This window comes from Ostrea edulis, chromosome 8 (assembly GCF_947568905.1).
Source record: "Ostrea edulis chromosome 8, xbOstEdul1.1, whole genome shotgun sequence".
NCBI lineage: Eukaryota > Metazoa > Mollusca > Bivalvia > Ostreida > Ostreidae > Ostrea > Ostrea edulis.
Window position 1 is genome coordinate 17,579,614 of NC_079171.1, and position 18,480 is coordinate 17,598,093.

At 35.3% G+C, this 18,480-nt stretch overlaps 1 protein-coding gene across 1 annotated transcript in view; it reads left to right on the forward strand.

Annotated features, from left to right (window-relative positions):
- Positions 1–15,308, forward strand: part of LOC125662899 (echinoderm microtubule-associated protein-like 1) — a 74,283-nt gene extending 58,975 nt beyond the window's left edge. The window contains exons 22-26 of the mRNA XM_056147472.1: positions 970–1,064; positions 8,697–8,803; positions 8,941–9,040; positions 13,541–13,767; positions 14,481–15,308. Coding sequence (XP_056003447.1) covers positions 970–1,064; positions 8,697–8,803; positions 8,941–9,040; positions 13,541–13,767; positions 14,481–14,603 — 652 coding nt within the window. The 3' untranslated portion in view covers positions 14,604–15,308. The remainder of the gene's footprint in view (positions 1–969; positions 1,065–8,696; positions 8,804–8,940; positions 9,041–13,540; positions 13,768–14,480) is intronic.
- Positions 15,309–18,480: the final 3,172 nt, after the last annotated feature.

The following is an 18,480-nucleotide window of genomic DNA, read 5'->3' on the forward strand; positions in this document are numbered from 1 at the left end:
TGTTAAAATCATGGCCCCCGGGGGTCGGATGGGGCCACAATAGGGGGTCAAAGTTTTACATACAAATATATAGGAAAAATCTTTAAAAATCTTTTCCCAAGAACCACTAAGCCAGAAAAGCTGAGATTTATATGAAAGCTTCCTGATATAGTACAGATTCTAAATTGTTAAAATCATGCCCCCCGGGGATCGGATGGGGCCACAATAGGGGGTCAAAAGGTAAAAAAAAATTCTTTTTTTTTTTTCGTTTTTTTTTTTTTTTTTTTTTTTGATATAGTGCAGATTCAAGTTTGTTAAAATCATGGACCCCGGGGATTGGATGGGGCCTCAAGGGGGGCATCAAAGTTTTACATACAAATTTATAGGAAAAATCTTTTAAAATCTTCTTCTCAAGAACCACTGAGCCAGAAAAGCTGAGGTTTATATGAAAGCTTCCTGATATAGTGCAGATTATAAATTGTTAAGATCATGGCCCCCGGGGGTCGGATGGGGCCACAATAGGGGGTCAAAGTTTTACATACAAATATATAGGAAAAATCTTCTTCCCAGAACCACTAAACCAGAAAAGCTGAGATTTATATGAAAGCTTTCTGATATAGTGCAGATTCAGGTTTGTTAAAATCATGCCCCCCCCCACCCGGGGGGTAGGATGGGGCCACAATAGGGGATCAAAGTTTTACATACAAATATATAGGGACAATCTTTAAAAATCTTCTTCTCAAGAACCATTGGGCCAAAGAAGTTCACATTTACGTGAAAGCTTTCTGACATAGTGTAGATTCAAGTTTGCAAAAACCATGGCCTCCAGGGGAAGGTTTGGGGCCATAATAAGGACTACGGTTTTACATGCAAATAGATATGGAAAATCTTCTGATATGGACCAAGGTGACTCAGGTGAGTGATGTGGCCCATGGGCCTCTTGTTTTATTATCTATTATGTGTTTTCCTGTGCACTTCTTTATGTTTCAGTGTGGTTATCCTTGACATAGAAGGCGTGTCCAGTACGGAAGCATTCAACCAGAAACTCTGTAAGGACAAAATCACTACCGTGAAATTCTCTCCTGGTAAGGAAACACTGATCATCTCTCTCTTGGTTAGGACGCTCTGATCATCTCATCTCTCTTGGTTAGGACGCTCTGATCATCTCATCATTCTTGGTTAGGACGCTCTTATCATTTCATCTCTCTTGGTTAGGACGCTCTGATCATCTCATCTCTCTTGGTTAGGGCGCTCTGATCATCTCATCATTCTTGGTTAGGACGCTCTGATCATCTCATCATTCTTGGTTAGGACGCTCTGATCATCTCATCTCTCTTGGTTAGGGCGCTCTGATCATCTCATCTCTCTTGGTTAGGACGCTCTGATCATCTCATCTCTCTTGGTTAGGACCCTCTGATCATCTCATCTCTCTTGGTTAGGACGCTCTGATCATCTCATCATTCTTGGTTAGGACGCTCTGATCATCTCATCTCTCTTGGTTAGGACGCTCTGATCATCTCATCATTCTTGGTTAGGACGCTCTGATCATCTCATCTCTCTTGTTTAGGACGCTCTGATCATCTCATCATTCTTGGTTAGGACGCTCTTATCATTTCATCTCTCTTGGTTAGGACGCTCTGATCATCTCATCTCTCTTGTTTAGGACGCTCTGATCATCTCATCATTCTTGGTTAGGACGCTCTTATCATCTCATCTCTCTTGTTTAGGACGCTCTGATCATCTCATCATTCTTGGTTAGGACGCTCTTATCATTTCATCTCTCTTGGTTAGGACGCTCTGATCATCTCATCTCTCTTGGTTAGGACGCTCTGATCATATCACATTCTCATCCCTCCTTGTAAAGTACGTTCACCGATGAGATTACATGAGAAGAAAAAATCTCTTGCTGTGGCCTTCAACTCTACATTTAGATATATTGACGACGCTTTACAGTATCTATTAACAATACTCATTTTCATTCTTTTGTCAATTCGATATAACCTAGTGAACTCGAAATAAAGCACACCTTCTTCCACATCTGTTTCATACAAGGATATTTTATGAAACATAGATTTTAACGGCAAACCAACTACTCAGTTTTATGACAAACGAGATGATTTCAGCTTCTCCATCGTCAACTTCCCATATTTAAACAGTCTCGTTTAAAGGAAATATTTCAAAAAATTTATGGTCATTATAACGATCTAATTTACAATACAATCTCTCATTATATCGAATGCTGCCACATTAAAATGGTAAAAGGGGGTGTTTAATTTTATCAAATTGAGAAATCGGGGGAGCGTCCTGACAGTTTGTTTTGCATCCCTTAGGTATTTTTTTTACTCATACAGAGGCGGCATAAGTTGTAGATGAAATTTCCCAAATTGGACATATGCATGAAAAGGTGGAGATAGCGAACAGTGATCAATCTCATAACTCCTACAAGCAATACAAAATAGAGAGTAGGACAAACAAGGACCCCTGGACATGGAAGAAGTGGGATCAGGTGCCCAGGAGGAGTGAACATCCCCTGTCGACCGATCACACCCGCCATGAATCCTATAGAGCTATCAAGTAAACGATGTAACCCATAGTCAAAATCAGTGTAAAGAACGGTTTCAATTGGTATGAAACATGTCGGACAGCATTTTACCCAATGACAGGTTGTATAGGTAAATTAAATCGTTATGACGACCATAACATTTGCGAAATACTGACTTTAAACGAGACTGTTGGAACCCCTGTAACATCAATTTATTTATTAGTAGGTTGCCTCGATTTAAAATCTGACCATACGCAGAACTCGCTCTTTCGTATCGAATCAGTTGCACCATATGCAGGTGACAATGGAATATATTGCTATATAAATATGACGATAGAGAAGCTGAATCCATACCGTTTGTCATAAAGTTGATTTCATAGTTTGGCATGACATTGAGGGCCGTGACAGCGAGGGTTTCGTTGTTAGTTTACATCCAAGTTTCCTATTTCTGTAGATAAGAGTACAACACTCATTAAAACCTCTAGCATAGTAATACAACAATGTAGCAAAATTATTCACGATCACCTATAATATTTCACAGTCTATTGACTTGGTTAAAGAGCTAAACCTAATTATAAATTTGTCTTTTTCCTGGTCTAGTCTCTACTTGAATAGTAGTTGATTTCCAACCATTCCTATCCTGGTTCCCCAATATTCCCTTTTACCATAAACTACATAATGAACTTTGAATATTGTTGTGGTACAGTAATTTTTGTAGCCAGTAGGGGACTATGTATTGCCATACAATACTCTCAGAATGTTTGTTAAAACTTATTATGCAAAATATTAAGCAAGCGCCTGTTGGTACATTCATCCACAAAATCCACCGTTTTAAAATACATACAAATGCATTAGTATGAGGTATTAATATGAAATGGTGGATTCTGAGGATGACTTCCTGTTCTCTCTGTAATTTCTGCTTCCCCTGTTCATAATAAGCCTTTTGATTAAACAAAATGCTGACCTCATAACATTATTGCATAAAATATGTTGCGTTCCGCGTTCTAGCAACACCTTTCGAAAGGCCGGGGTTCGAATCCCGGCCGCGACAGACCTAAGTCGTTAAAACAAGTACTGGCAGTTCCATCGCCATACGCTCGGCATCAGGTGTGAATGTTACGGGTCCTCGGAGATGACCTTCAAAACGTATGTCCAGTGTCACAGTAGGTGTGACACGCTATTTAAAGAACCCTCAGTACTCAATGGCCGTAAGCGCCGAGCATAGGCCTAAATTTGAAGCCCTTGGTGACGTCTCCATATGAGTGAAAAATTCTCGAGAGGGACGTTAGACAAGATACAATCAAGCAATCAATCCAGAAGAATTGCCCACACATAAACAAAAGAAACGAAACTACTATCAGCTGCTGTAAATTTTGTGTACCATGTGACCTTTGTGTGTGTGGATATGTGTGACGTCATATTCTGGGCTCCAGTAAAAATGTATGTGTTTGTCAACTGCTCAACGTACTAGGTCATCTTAGAACCTACCATGACACAAAATGAACTTGTTGTGCATACATTTGTGTTTTACAAATGCACAAGCAGAGAAAATAAATTCTATTATCTAACGAAGTTACCAAAACAATTTGAGGTATTCAATGTATAATGACCATATCTCATATCTAATAAATGGATGGTGGAATATACGTAATCATGGTATCATTTTGAAGGGTTCATCAAATAAAAATTATCCACCATAGGAATTTTCAAAATGTTGTTTACTGTTTGATTTATTTCACCTAGAATTTAACATTGAAGTATATGGGAAAAGCATGTTTTATTACAATATTTTAAACATAAATTATATTTTCATACTAATCTCATGGTACAAAGTTACATACACTTTTTAAAAATGAAAATTTGAAATAAAATTAATCATTGACCACACAGATTTTTAGAAAATTAGATTTTTCTTATTTTTACAAAGGGCAGACAACTCTTCCAAATAGTCTTACGTGCAAAAAGGTCAACTTCTAATCATTTATCAGTCGTGTGAATTTCATCTGCTTCACTTTCATCATTATTTAACAATAAACTTTTATGTTGATCTAAATCCTTCAAAATTGTTGGTTATCCTTTCATTACACATGGAATACCTTAAATTCAAATGTATATCTTGCCATTTGTGGAGAACAATTCTATTCATTTTTTTTATTAACCACATTGGGTTTTTAGCTCACCTGAGCTAAAAGCTCAAGTCAGCTTTTCTGATCACCCGTATTCCGGCGTCTGTCCGTCCGTCTGTCCGTCTGTAAACTTTTAACATTTTTAACTTCTTCTCAAGAACCACTGGGCCAATTTCAACCAAAGTTGGCACAAAGCATCCTTAGGTAAAGGGAATTCTAAATTGTTAAAATAAAGGGCCAGGCCACCTTCCAAGGGGAGATAATCAAGAAAAGGTAAAAATAGGGTAGGGTCATTAAAAAATCTTCTTCTCAAGAACCACTGGGCTAGAAAAGATGAAATTTATAGATAAGCTTTATTAGGTAGTGCAGATTCTAAATTGTCAAAATCATGGCCCCGGGGGGTCGGATGGGGCCACAATAGGTGATCAAAGTTTTACATACAAATATATAGGAAAAATCTTTTAAAATCTTCTTCTCAAGAACCAATGAGCCAGAAAAGCTGAGATTTATATGAAAGCTTCCTGATATAGTGCAGATTCTAAATTGTTAAAATCATGGCCCCCGGGGGTCAGATGGGGCCACAATAGGGGATCAAAGTTTTACATACAAATATATAGGAAAAATCTTTAAAAATCTTCTTCTCAAAAACCACTGAGCCAGAAAAGCTGAGATTTATATGAGAGCTTCCTGATATAGTGCACATTCTAAATTGTTAAAATCCTGGACCCCGGGGGTCGGATGGGGCTACAATAGGGGATCAAAGTTTTATATACAAATATATAGGGAAAATCTTTAAAAATCTTCTTCTCAAGAACCACTGTGCCAGAAAAGCTGAGATTTATATGAAAACTTTCTGATATAGTACAGATTCTAAATTGTTAAAATCCTGGCCCCCGGGGGTCGGATGGGGCCACAATAGGGGATCAAAGTTTTACATACAAATATATAGGAAAAATCTTTAAAAATCTTCTTCTCAAGAACCACTAAGCTAGAAAAGCTGATATTTAAATGAAAGCTTTCTGACATAGTGCAGATTCAAGTTTGTTAAAATCATGGCCCCTGGGGGTTGGATGGGGCTACAAGGGGGATCAAAGTTTTACATACAAATATATAGGGACATTCTTTAAGAATCTTCTTAAGAACCACTGAGCCAGAAAAGCTGATATTTAAATGAAAGCTTTCTGACATAGTGCAGATTCAAGTTTGTTAAAATCATGGCCCCTGGGGGTTGGATGGGGCTACAAGGGGGATCAAAGTTTTACATACAAATATATAGGGACATTCTTTAAGAATCTTCTTAAGAACCACTGAGCCAGAAAAGCTGATATTCACATGAACAGCTTCCTAACATAGAGCAGAGTTAAGTTTGTTCAAATCATGGCCCCCTGTTGTAGGATGGGGCCACAATAGGGAATCAAAGTTTTACATACAAATATATAGGAAAAATCTTTAAAAATCTTCTTCTCAAAAACCACTGAGCCAGAAAAGCTGAGATTTACATGGAAGCTTTCTGATATAGTGCAGATTCAAGTTTGTTAAAATCATGGCCCCTGGGGGTAGGATGGGGCCACAAGGGGGATCAAAGTTTTACATACAAATATATAGGAAAAATCTTCAAATAAGGACTACGGTTTTACTTGCAAATATATATAGAAAGTCTTCTGATATGGACCAAGGTGACTCAGGTGAGCGATGTGGCCCATGGGCCTCTTGTATTTCTTCAAATTGATGAACCAAAATGGTCAAACTTTTGATAATGCCACCCTCGACATATATGTAACGCCAAAATAGGCTGGGACGAAAGCTGCCGATAAATCTGCATTCCATGTGATGGTATCCTCTTGTAGTGCAAATCTTCAGGGTCAAAATTGCATTTATAGAAACATGACCTATGGTCCCACAAGTTCACCTTTCCACGTATCTTCAATATTGGTCATGACCAACCTGCTTGTGAATTTTTATTCTAATCTGTAAAGGGTTCTCCAGACTGGACAATAATTGCCATTTGCACAGTAGAAAGCTCTATAACATTTGACCTGAGATTTATAGGGGCCATCTACTTGTCATGACCAATTTGACTATAGATGTAGTTTGATGACGATCAGGTAAACGGTCTTTATCGTTCGGAAACATCCTATCTACCAACAGAGCATCTAATCTACCGAAAAACATGAATTGTGCGAAGCATTTATGCATCTCTTCATCAAAGAGGGAAATAATTCGAATTATATGGCTCTTCACATTCTATTTGAAGGTATTTCAGATATCCAACAATCAGTACATATCCATCAAAAGTAATAAGGACTTTATAATTTGAAATATTTTATTTCTCAAAAAGATTTTAGTAAGTGGACTATAACTAATACCATAGCAACCAAAGACTTTTCTACGTGAAATGAAACTTCAGTCATACTTCCTTTAATATTCTATGTCCAAAAATGTGTTGAATTAGTGATGAAATTCAACAAAATATCCTGGGGTGTTATTTTAGGGGGGGGGGGTAAAGTTTTACAATTGAGTACTTGCCTACTCGATATATATCAGTGTGATCAAAATTAAAATCTCATGAACCACCAATTTACTACTATTTCTTTTTTTAAAAATCAATATCACCATGCAATGCAAGATTGACGTTTGTTATGCCCCGGAATCGAAGACCGTGGTCATTTCTTTCACATCATAAGAGGTAAAGCTTTCATATTCAGTATGTGTATTTCTTGTAACAAGACCTTTCCATTGACACCAAAATCTTTGACCTGGAGATCTTAACATTGATCTTTGACCTACTTTTATAAAATTCGAATATAAGCCATCTTTCAAATCGTAAGAGGTACTGTTTTTATATTAAGTATGTGCATTTTTTTGTGAGAAGACCTTTCCTACGATATTAAATTTGTTGACCTTGTGACCTTGACCATTGACTTAGGTTTTGGAAACATTAAAAAAAAGTCTTAAAAGAGTTTCACCTTGTTGTAATTCGGGGTCATCAGTGTTTCACAAACACATCTTGTTTAACCTATGATCCCCTGGATCTGGGTGGGGCCTTGGTGGGGTTTAAGTTTTTTCCTAGGAATGGATAGGTCCTGAATCGGTATTTCAAAGTCTTCTCACGAACCACAAGTTAATAAATTTTGAAATTAATACACGTACATGCAGATTTCCTCATGTAGTGAATATTCAAGTTTCTTCATCCCTACCCTTGATTCATTGGTTGACATGATACTTCCACTTGATGAGTTGTACTGTCTGTGATTTCTACAAAGGGTTCTCTATACACTGCACACTGGAGAGTTCAAATTTCATGCCACTTTTCTACAATTGGAGTGATCTGCCCTTTGGTTTATAATACAATAATTTTGTAATCCACTGAAGTAGGCCTACATGTAGTTTAATAATCATATTACACCAAAATAAAGTTATCGAATGCTTTATTTCAAAATATTTGCCATTTTAAATCAATAACATTGATTTCTGTTCATCAGTTATCCGTAGTCTGAAGCTTTATTCTTAGAACAAAACGACACGTATTTCATGCTGAAAATGTCAGATAAACTCAATATGTACACCTTTATGCAATATAATTTTCTCAGTGTTAAAAAAACATTTGTCTATAGTGTATAGAGGATCCTTAAATACATGCGCGCTGCGAATAGGTAAACTTTGCCCGCGTGAACGTCAAGATACGGATCCAGAAAATATTTAAAGGGAGGGGTGCGACCCAACAAAAAAGGACCAATACCCCAAAATGGCAAATATTACCATTCCTGTTTCTATCAAGAAGGGGTGTTGAACCCCCATAACCCCCTCTAGATTCCTCACTGCACTTGGGTAGAGTGTGGTGCATATGGTGGTAAAACATCACTTGTGTTAGATGAGCACCGCGGGTGTATTTGTTTTCAATGAGACCAAGGGTTGATTAATAACACAAAATTAAGTGATCAACGAAGTGAGATCGTTTCCAGAAAAATGAACGAGAAGTATCCACCAATTCATGAACTGACAAAGTGAAAGTATGTATTAATACCTAGCGTGTGTGTGTCTACTTCCAGGCGGAGGCTTTGTGGCTGCCGGGTCAGCGGACTGCTGCATTTACATCTGTTCTCTGATCGATAAAGAAGACGGTTTAAAGTGCTGGGAATTAACCGGAAAATTCAAGGTTAGCCTTTATGAACACTGTGGAGGTTGCTTCTTGACATAGGCCTATACCTGCAAGAAATATATACTTACTAGTGTTTCAAAGTATGTGAAAAAAATATAGAATATATCTAACGTCAATATATGTATTCAACAAAGGACCATACCGGCCCACTACAGGCTCTGGACTGGTCTACCGAGCCGAGGAATTCCTCCTACCTGATAAAAAGCTGTACCTCAGTACCAGAACAGTTTGTCTGTAAGTTGTCAGATAAAGCTTGTCTAGATCCAACGAGGGGTTCTTATTCAATATTCACAGCGAGTTAATTTAACCCTCTTTGTAAAGATCAGTCAGTCTAGTGATATCTATATAAACATATCAACTTTGTAAAGATCAGTCAGTCTAGCGATATCTATATAAACATATCAACTTTGTAAAGATCAGTCAGTCTAGCGATATCTATATAAACATATCAACTTTGTACAGATCAATCAGTCTAGCGATATCTATATAAACATATCAACTTTGTACAGATCAGTCAGTCTAGCGATATCTATATAAACATATCAACTTTGTAAACATCAGTCAGTCTAGTGATATCTATATAAACATTTCAACTTTGTACAGATCAGTCAGTCTAGCGATATCTATATAAACATATCAACTTTGTAAACATCAGTCAGTCTAGTGATATCTATATAAACATATCAACTTTGTACAGATCAATCAGTCTAGCGATATCTATATAAACATATCAACTTTGTACAGATCAGACAGTCTAGCGATATCTATATAAACATATCAACTTTGTACAGATCAGTCAGTCTAGCGATATCTATATAAACATATCAACTTTGTACAGATCAATCAGTCTAGCGATATCTATATAAACATATCAACTTTGTACAGATCAGTCAATCTAGCGATATCTATATAAACATATCAACTTTGTAAACATCAGTCAGTCTAGCGATATCTATATAAACATATCAACTTTGTACAGATCAATCAGTCTAGCGATATCTATATAAACATATCAACTTTGTAAACATCAGTCAGTCTAGCGATATCTATACAAACATCAACTTTGTACAGATCAGACAATCTAGCGATATCTATACAAACATCAACTTTGTACAGATCAATCAGTCTAGTGATATCTATATAAACATATCAACTTTGTACAGATCAATCAGTCTAGTGATATCTATATAAACATATCAACTTTGTAAACATCAGTCAGTCTAGCGATATCTATATAAACATATCAACTTTGTACAGATCAGACAGTCTAGTGATATCTATATAAACATATCAACTTTGTAAACATCAGTCAGTCTAGCGATATCTATATAAACATATCAACTTTGTACAGATCAATCAGTCTAGCGATATCTATATAAACATATCAACTTTGTACAGATCAGTCAGTCTAGCGATATCTATATAAACATATCAACTTTGTAAACATCAGTCAGTCTAGTGATATCTATATAAACATTTCAACTTTGTACAGATCAGTCAGTCTAGCGATATCTATATAAACATATCAACTTTGTAAAGATCAGTCAGTCTAGCGATATCTATACAAACATATCAATTTTGTAAACATCAGTCAGTCTAGCGATATCTATATAAACATATCAACTTTGTACAGATCAGAGTCTAGCGATATCTATATAAACATATCAACTTTGTACAGATCAGTCAGTCTAGCGATATCTATATAAACATATCAACTTTGTACAGATCAGAGTCTAGCGATATCTATATAAACATATCAACTTTGTACAGATCAGTCAGTCTAGCGATATCTATATAAACATATCAACTTTGTACAGATCAGACAGTCTAGTGATATCTATATAAACATATCAACTTTGTAAAGATCAGACAGTCTAGCGATATCTATATAAACATATCAACTTTGTACAGATCAGTCAGTCTAGCGATATCTATATAAACATATCAACTTTGTACAGATCAGACAGTCTAGTGATATCTATATAAACATATCAACTTTGTAAAGATCAGACAGTCTAGCGATATCTATATAAACATATCAACTTTGTAAACATCAGTCAGTCTAGCGATATCTATATAAACATATCAACTTTGTAAACATCAGTCAGTCTAGTGATATCTATATAAACATATCAACTTTGTACAGATCAGACAGTCTAGTGATATCTATATAAACATATCAACTTTGTAAACATCAGTCAGTCTAGCGATATCTATATAAACATATCAACTTTGTAAACATCAGTCAGTCTAGTGATATCTATATAAACATATCAACTTTGTACAGATCAGACAGTCTAGTGATATCTATATAAACATATCAACTTTGTAAACATCAGTCAGTCTAGCGATATCTATATAAACATATCAACTTTGTACAGATCAGAGTCTAGCGATATCTATATAAACATATCAACTTTGTAAAGATCAGTCAGTCTAGCGATATCTATATAAACATATCAACTTTGTACAGATCAGTCAGTCTAGCGATATCTATATAAACATATCAACTTTGTAAAGATCAGTCAGTCTAGCGATATCTATATAAACATATCAACTTTGTACAGATCAGAGTCTAGCGATATCTATATAAACATATCAACTTTGTAAAGATCAGTCAGTCTAGCGATATCTATATAAACATATCAACTTTGTACAGATCAGTCAGTCTAGCGATATCTATATAAACATATCAACTTTGTACAGATCAATCAGTCTAGCGATATCTATATAAACATATCAACTTTGTACAGATCAATCAGTCTAGCGATATCTATATAAACATATCAACTTTGTAAAGATCAGTCAGTCTAGCGATATCTATATAAACATATCAACTTTGTACAGATCAGTCAGTCTAGCGATATCTATATAAACATATCAACTTTGTACAGATCAATCAGTCTAGCGATATCTATATAAACATATCAACTTTGTACAGATCAGAGTCTAGCGATATCTATATAAACATATCAACTTTGTAAAGATCAGTCAGTCTAGCGATATCTATATAAACATATCAACTTTGTACAGATCAGTCAGTCTAGCGATATCTATATAAACATATCAACTTTGTACAGATCAGTCAGTCTAGTGATATCTATACAAACATATCAACTTAAGATGTTCGAGATGAATTGGGGCATGGGTATGATTTGAGCTAAAAAAAAAAAAAATTCAAATTTTACTTCTCCATTTTTAATGTTTACAATGCTAAACTAAGGTATTTCTAATGGTCAGCAAAACTGTTAATGTCAGTTGTCGGGTTACAAAAAATACATGTATAGTGTTCACAATTCTTTGCTGTGTAAACAAGGCTCGTGTTATATTGTTAAATATACTAGCAAAAGTTTAAAGCAGATTTTTTCCCTTCAAATTACAAGTAAATTCTGAACACAATTGAACAGTTCTAGTGTTTGTCACATCTCATTTTGTTTTAAACATAATATTTTCTATCAAGCAATCTATATGTAAACAAAATCGTAACACAAGCCTTGTTTACATAACAAAGAATTGTGATTGCTGAATCTCACTTGTAACTCAACGATTGACATTCAAATTTTTGCTAACCATTAGAAATACCTTAGTTAAGCATTATTAACATTAAAAATGGGAAAATAAAAATTGAAAATGTTCAGTTCAAATCGTGTCCATGCCCCTTTGATATCTATCATGTCGTTCTTTTGTCAACAAGATTATTTTTATGCCCCCATAATCGGAGATCCGGGGGCATATATTTTTTGGTCTGTCTGTTTGTCCTCGAACTTTTTACCGTGGCCATAACTTTTGAATGCTCCGGCTTTCATATATCACGTGTATTCTTTGTGACAAGACCTTCCTTTTGGTACCAATATGCTTGACTTCATGACCTTCACCTTTAGGTTGACGTACTTTAGAAAAACGTAAACCTTGGCCATGACTGCTAATGCTTTCATATTTCACATGAGTATTTCTTCTTTTGGCTCGGTCGCGGTAGCTCAGTGGTAGAGCGTTTGCTTTGTAACCGAAAGGTCGTGAGTTCGAGTCCCGCTCGCGCTATTTGAACCTAAGACGTAAACATAGGTAGTGATTGCTCCTTCGTCGAACGCTCGGCATTTAGAAGTGAGAATCACGGGTCTTTCGGATATGACGTTCAAAACGGAGGTCATGTGTTGCGACAGGCGTTGACACGTTAAATAACCCTCAATGCTAAGGTACTAAGCGCAACGTCCCCTCGAGAATTTTTCATTCATATGGAGACGTCACCAGAAACCCTGCTTACAAATATTTTATCCCTAGCTACGCCACTGGCCTCGGTTTTTTTGCAGTCTCATCCGAAAGACGCCATTTAGTCGCCTCTTACGACAACCAAGGGGTACTCAAAACCTATTCTAACCCGGATGTCTCAATATGAGTGAAAAATTCTCGACAGGACATCAAACAAACGTTTCTTTTGTTACCAATATATTGACCTCATGACAAATTTTTGAAAAACTTTTAACTTTGGCCATAACTTTTGAACGCTTAGTGATACGACTTTTATATTTCACATATATATTTCTCGTGACAAGTGACAAAGCCTTCCTTTTGGTACCAAACTTATTTTGTTGCCATCAGTGTTTCACGAACATATCTTGTTTGTTTTCTTAAATATCGCAAGCATGTCTAAATCTTCTCTGATCCGTAGTTACTATGATTTCAACTAGAAACCAAATAAGACTATTCATTGTTGTAATGTTGTTCCAATACTTTCAGGGAATGTTTCCGATTTCTGTCTCACGGACAAACTGGACACGCTGTCGGTAAAATGGCATTCAGAGACGTGCCCGGTGGATGTGAGTATGTGCGGGCTGTGGAGCTCTAAGCAGGCCCGTAACAACGAGGTCCACTGCATGACTATCCACCCTAACAACGGCCTGGTGGCCATTGGGGACTCGAGTGGACACATCAGTCTCTTCAGATATCCCTACTTCAAACAGGGAGTGTGTACATACTATTCATACTGTCGTATCATCTAATTTCATTGATTTTCACGGGATCAAATTTTAGTGGTTCAAGAAATATAAGCATGCTTAAGATAAGTTGTTATTCTTTATTCTATATCAGCTTTTCTTGATTTTACATGTATAGGATTTAAATTAATATTTGATACCGCGGAAACAATGAAAACCAATCAATGCGAAAATCGACGTTTTGACAGTATTTCTGAAATCGCAAATCACGTTCCAAACGGTGGTATTCTTGTGAACATAACATAAAATGTAGTATAAGTATTCAGAAGACCACAAACTTCTGCAACTCTTTCTCAAACTCGGCGCAGTGAATAAACAAAGGCCGCAAGATTTTTTTTATTAACATACATCTCATTTCAATTAACACATATCGCTACCAAAACTTTACAATCATTTGCTGCAAGTCATTAAACCATTGTTTTGAGAAAATTTTTGTAATCTTGTCCACAAAATTACTCTAACTGAATCTAACACATAACCTCCTTAATAGAAGTTTCAAACCCTGACTCAGGTATTTAAAATCAATTTAATATCGAATAACTGAGAAAGTGTTTTACACTAAACACATGTACACAGAATACCCTTGTGCTTACTACTCCTATAATATAGTCCTATATCAGTCTTACAGCATACATGTAGTAATACTACTCTGACTAATCTTTGATATAAATGCTTTGTTGCAGGCTTTCTGTCATACTTACAAAGGTCACAGCTGTGTTAGGAACCTGGTGTTCAGCGAGGATGGACAGTGCTTGTTTTCTGTTGGTGGTCGAGATTTAGCTATTTTACAATGGGAAGTGACGTAGTACCTTAAATTCCTTGGAAACATGTTCTAAGTTTTCAAATTACTAAAGAATTCTTGCCACATATCAGGATTTTACCCAAATAACGTCACAATGCGCACGATATTGCTTTGGTGTAAATACTCCATTACTCCTGCATGTATAGTTGAGTTTAGGAAAATGTTAAATATAAAATCTTTGAAGAAGAAAAAACACTAGTTGAAGATTTGGGAATGAAGAAAAGAATATTTTTGCAAAAGAAAGTAAATAAATTTAAATACTTAATGCCTACACAGCTTTCCTGGAAAAAGAAAACAAAAACTTGAATTGTAAAACAAATGCATTACAAGGCAGAACACCTACCAATTTTTTTAAACTTAAGCTATGAGGAGATCAAATTACTTACAATATGACCTGCAAAGGATTTGTACATGAGCATTTAGTTTTTTACATGATCTTTAGTTTTGTACATATCCATTTTGTACATACTGATGTATTAACCATTTATACTCAAAGTTAATGTTTAATGCATGTGGAACATCCCCAAACTTTCACATGTAAGATCGGGCTAATTTTGTTGCAGGTAAATTCTAGCTGTTTTGTGCAAATGTTTTTTAAAAAAAAATGTTTAATTCTTGGAAAATGCTTATAACATGCATGTCTTTTTGATAGCAACAAGGTAATGATTTATAGAATGTAGATAGATAAAAATAAATCTATGAAACATTCTGATCTGAACCAACTTCACAATAATATATCCATGCAAAGATTTGATTTGATTTGAAAGCTGCGCAGCTCATCCATCCTAAAAGTCATAAAAGTGTACATTGTAAATATGTGTACATTGTAAATATGTGTTAACTAAAGCCATAAATGTGCTCATTGTAAATATGTGTGCATTGTAAATATGTGTAAAGCACATAGCCATAAATGTGTACATTGTAAATGTTTTATCTAGAGCCATGAAAGTGTGAATTATAAATATGTGTTAACTAGATCGATCGAGCCCTAAATGTGTAAATATGTGTAATACATAGAGAACCATAACAAACGGGATGACTTCAACTTCTCCATCATCAACTTCCCAAATCTATGTAGCAATATTCAGACAGCAATTGACCAAATGACCGGTTGTATTGGCAAGCTAGATCATTATAACGACCATAAAATTTGCAAAATGCTGGCTTTAAATAAGACTGTTGCAACCATTGTAACACCAACTTGTTTGTCAGTAGCTTGTCTCGATTGAAAAAGTGATCATGCGCAGAACAAGCTCTTGCAAATCAAATCAACACCACATGCAGGTGATAATGGACATGTTTCATACCAATCATTAGGCCGTTCTCTACACAGAGTTTGACTGCGGATTACTCCATTTACTTGATAGAGATATAGACTGATCAACAGGGAAAGCTTACTTCTCCTAGATAGAGATATAGACTGATCAACAGGGAAAGCTTACTTCTCCTAGATAGAGATATAGACTGATCAACAGGGAAAGCTTACTTCTCCTAGATAGAGATATAGACTGATCAACAGGGAAAGCTTACTTCTCCTTGATAGAGATATAGACTGATCAACAGGGAAAGCTTACTTCTCCTAGATAGAGATATAGACTGATCAACAGGGAAAGCTTACTTCTCCTAGATACTTGATAGAGATACAGACTGATCAACAGGGAAAGCTTACTTCTCCTTGATAGAGATATAGACTGATCAACAGGGAAAGCTTACTTCTCCTTGATAGAGATATAGACTGATCAACAGGGAAAGCTTACTTCTCCTAGATAGAGATATAGACTGATCAACAGGGAAAGCTTACTTCTCCTTGATAGAGATATAGACTGATCAACAGGGAAAGCTTACTTCTAGACACTTGATCCCACCTCTGGTATGTCCAGTTGACACATGCAGTTTTGATCAGGGATTAAGTTGTCTTATTCAGAATTCTATGATTTTTAAATTCAATTCATAAACATGTAGCATATCCAAGTGTCACAAAGTAAATATGGATTTGATAACTATAATTCTAAAAACAACCCAGAAAATTCAGAACTCTGTCATTGTGTTATGTATTGTTGGCTTTGTTTCGATGCAGTGTAAAAAGCATCAAATCTGGGTCAGCATTTTTGCAAAAAATACATGGGGAAAATAATCATTCAAACAACACACCTATACAACTGCATTTACTTATAAAGGAATCGTGAACCTTATTCGTGACACTACTTGCTATCAAATGTTTGAATACCCGCGATTTATTCAGATTGAAGGAATGCGGTAAATTCAGTAATGCCGACTGATCAGATATAACGCGATGTGACTAATTTGGACCCATCCTAGAGTCAAAACCCTGTGCTTGCGAAATTCACAATTTTGGTAAATCCTTTTCTGCTTTTCTTAAAGGTGCATTTAGTTTTAAACTGTATCAGCAAACTTAAAGAAGTCTTTCAAATGATAATGACAATAATCATTAAACCTGGTAATAATTTTTGCTCCACCCTGGAACCAAACCTTTAACCCCTAGGATCATGAAATTTACAATTTTGGTAAAGGACTACTTACTCATTTTAAAATATCTACATGTGTATGTAGTTTCAATTTAGTATCAATAGCATTAAAGAAGATGTCTTTTAAATGTTTTACACATAAATACTACATGTATATACCAAGTTTGGCCTTGCCATGGAGTCAGAACTACTACCCCGGGATCCTTTCTGCTCTACATCACTATGCATTTTTTTTTTTTTTTTTTTTTTTTTATACATGTGCAATTGTAGAAAGATTTATTTTTAAAAAAAATTGTGCACATACCGGTATATCAGATATACGTTAATATTATATCCAGAGGAAAAGAAAAAGAAAAAAAGAACAAAAAAAAAAGAAAGAAACAAAGTATATGAGCTGAAGGTATGTGGGATTTGAGAGAGAAAGAGGAAGAGAGAGAAGTTAAGAAAACTGAAGGTTCCATCGATTCCATTGGGCATCAAACTTTTCCTTTTTACCATTTTTATACGAAATAAATTGAGTTTCATAAAAAAAATTTCATTTGTGAAATTGCAGCACACACATTCAAGGACTTCTCAGTGCATCTTGCTGTGTACACATAGTATTTAAGCCATAAGACAATAGTGTTTTGTATCATACTATTATTTTCAATAAAACCAAGAATAAAAGATTTTTTTTGTAATAGCTATCTGTAAATCAGTCTTATCTTCCAAAAAATGCTCAAATTCTGCTAGGAATAATTGTAAAAAATCACATTCCCACAGAATATGTTCCATTGTTTCCTCTTCAGAATGACAATGATTGCAGTACTTTGAGTCAATTTTTTTGATTTTGGAATAAAAAAGAGTTTGTAGCCAAGATTCGGTTTATAATTCTGTATTGAAACCATTGGATTTAGCTATCTTTTGTCACTCTGAAGGGTATTTTATGAATTATTTTCCATTCTTTTGTGTCAACTTCTAAAAGCTCACTCCATTTTGTTTTGCCTGATGTGATTGAGGTATTTTGATTTATAATTTCATAAAAAAGTTTTGATTTGTTGCATTTCAACACTGTATATATATTTGACATAACCAATGGATTTGTGAACTTTTTTATAGTTTTGTCACATCCACAATTTTTCACCCAAGCCTTAACAGCATGAATAATGCTATTATATTCTAAAAAATTAATCTTTGTATTTGGATAAGTATTGCAAAACGATTCAAAACCAAGAAATGAACCATCTTCATTGATTATATCATTAAGTTGTCTGATGCCGCTGTCAAACATTTGTTTATTATAAAATGGTTTTCCACCAATATGAATATTTGGGTTATAAAATAGAGGTGCAGAAAGATTTTTGAAAATTGGTATATTTTTGACATTTTTTGCCCTGCCCCTACGGCCCCATGAAT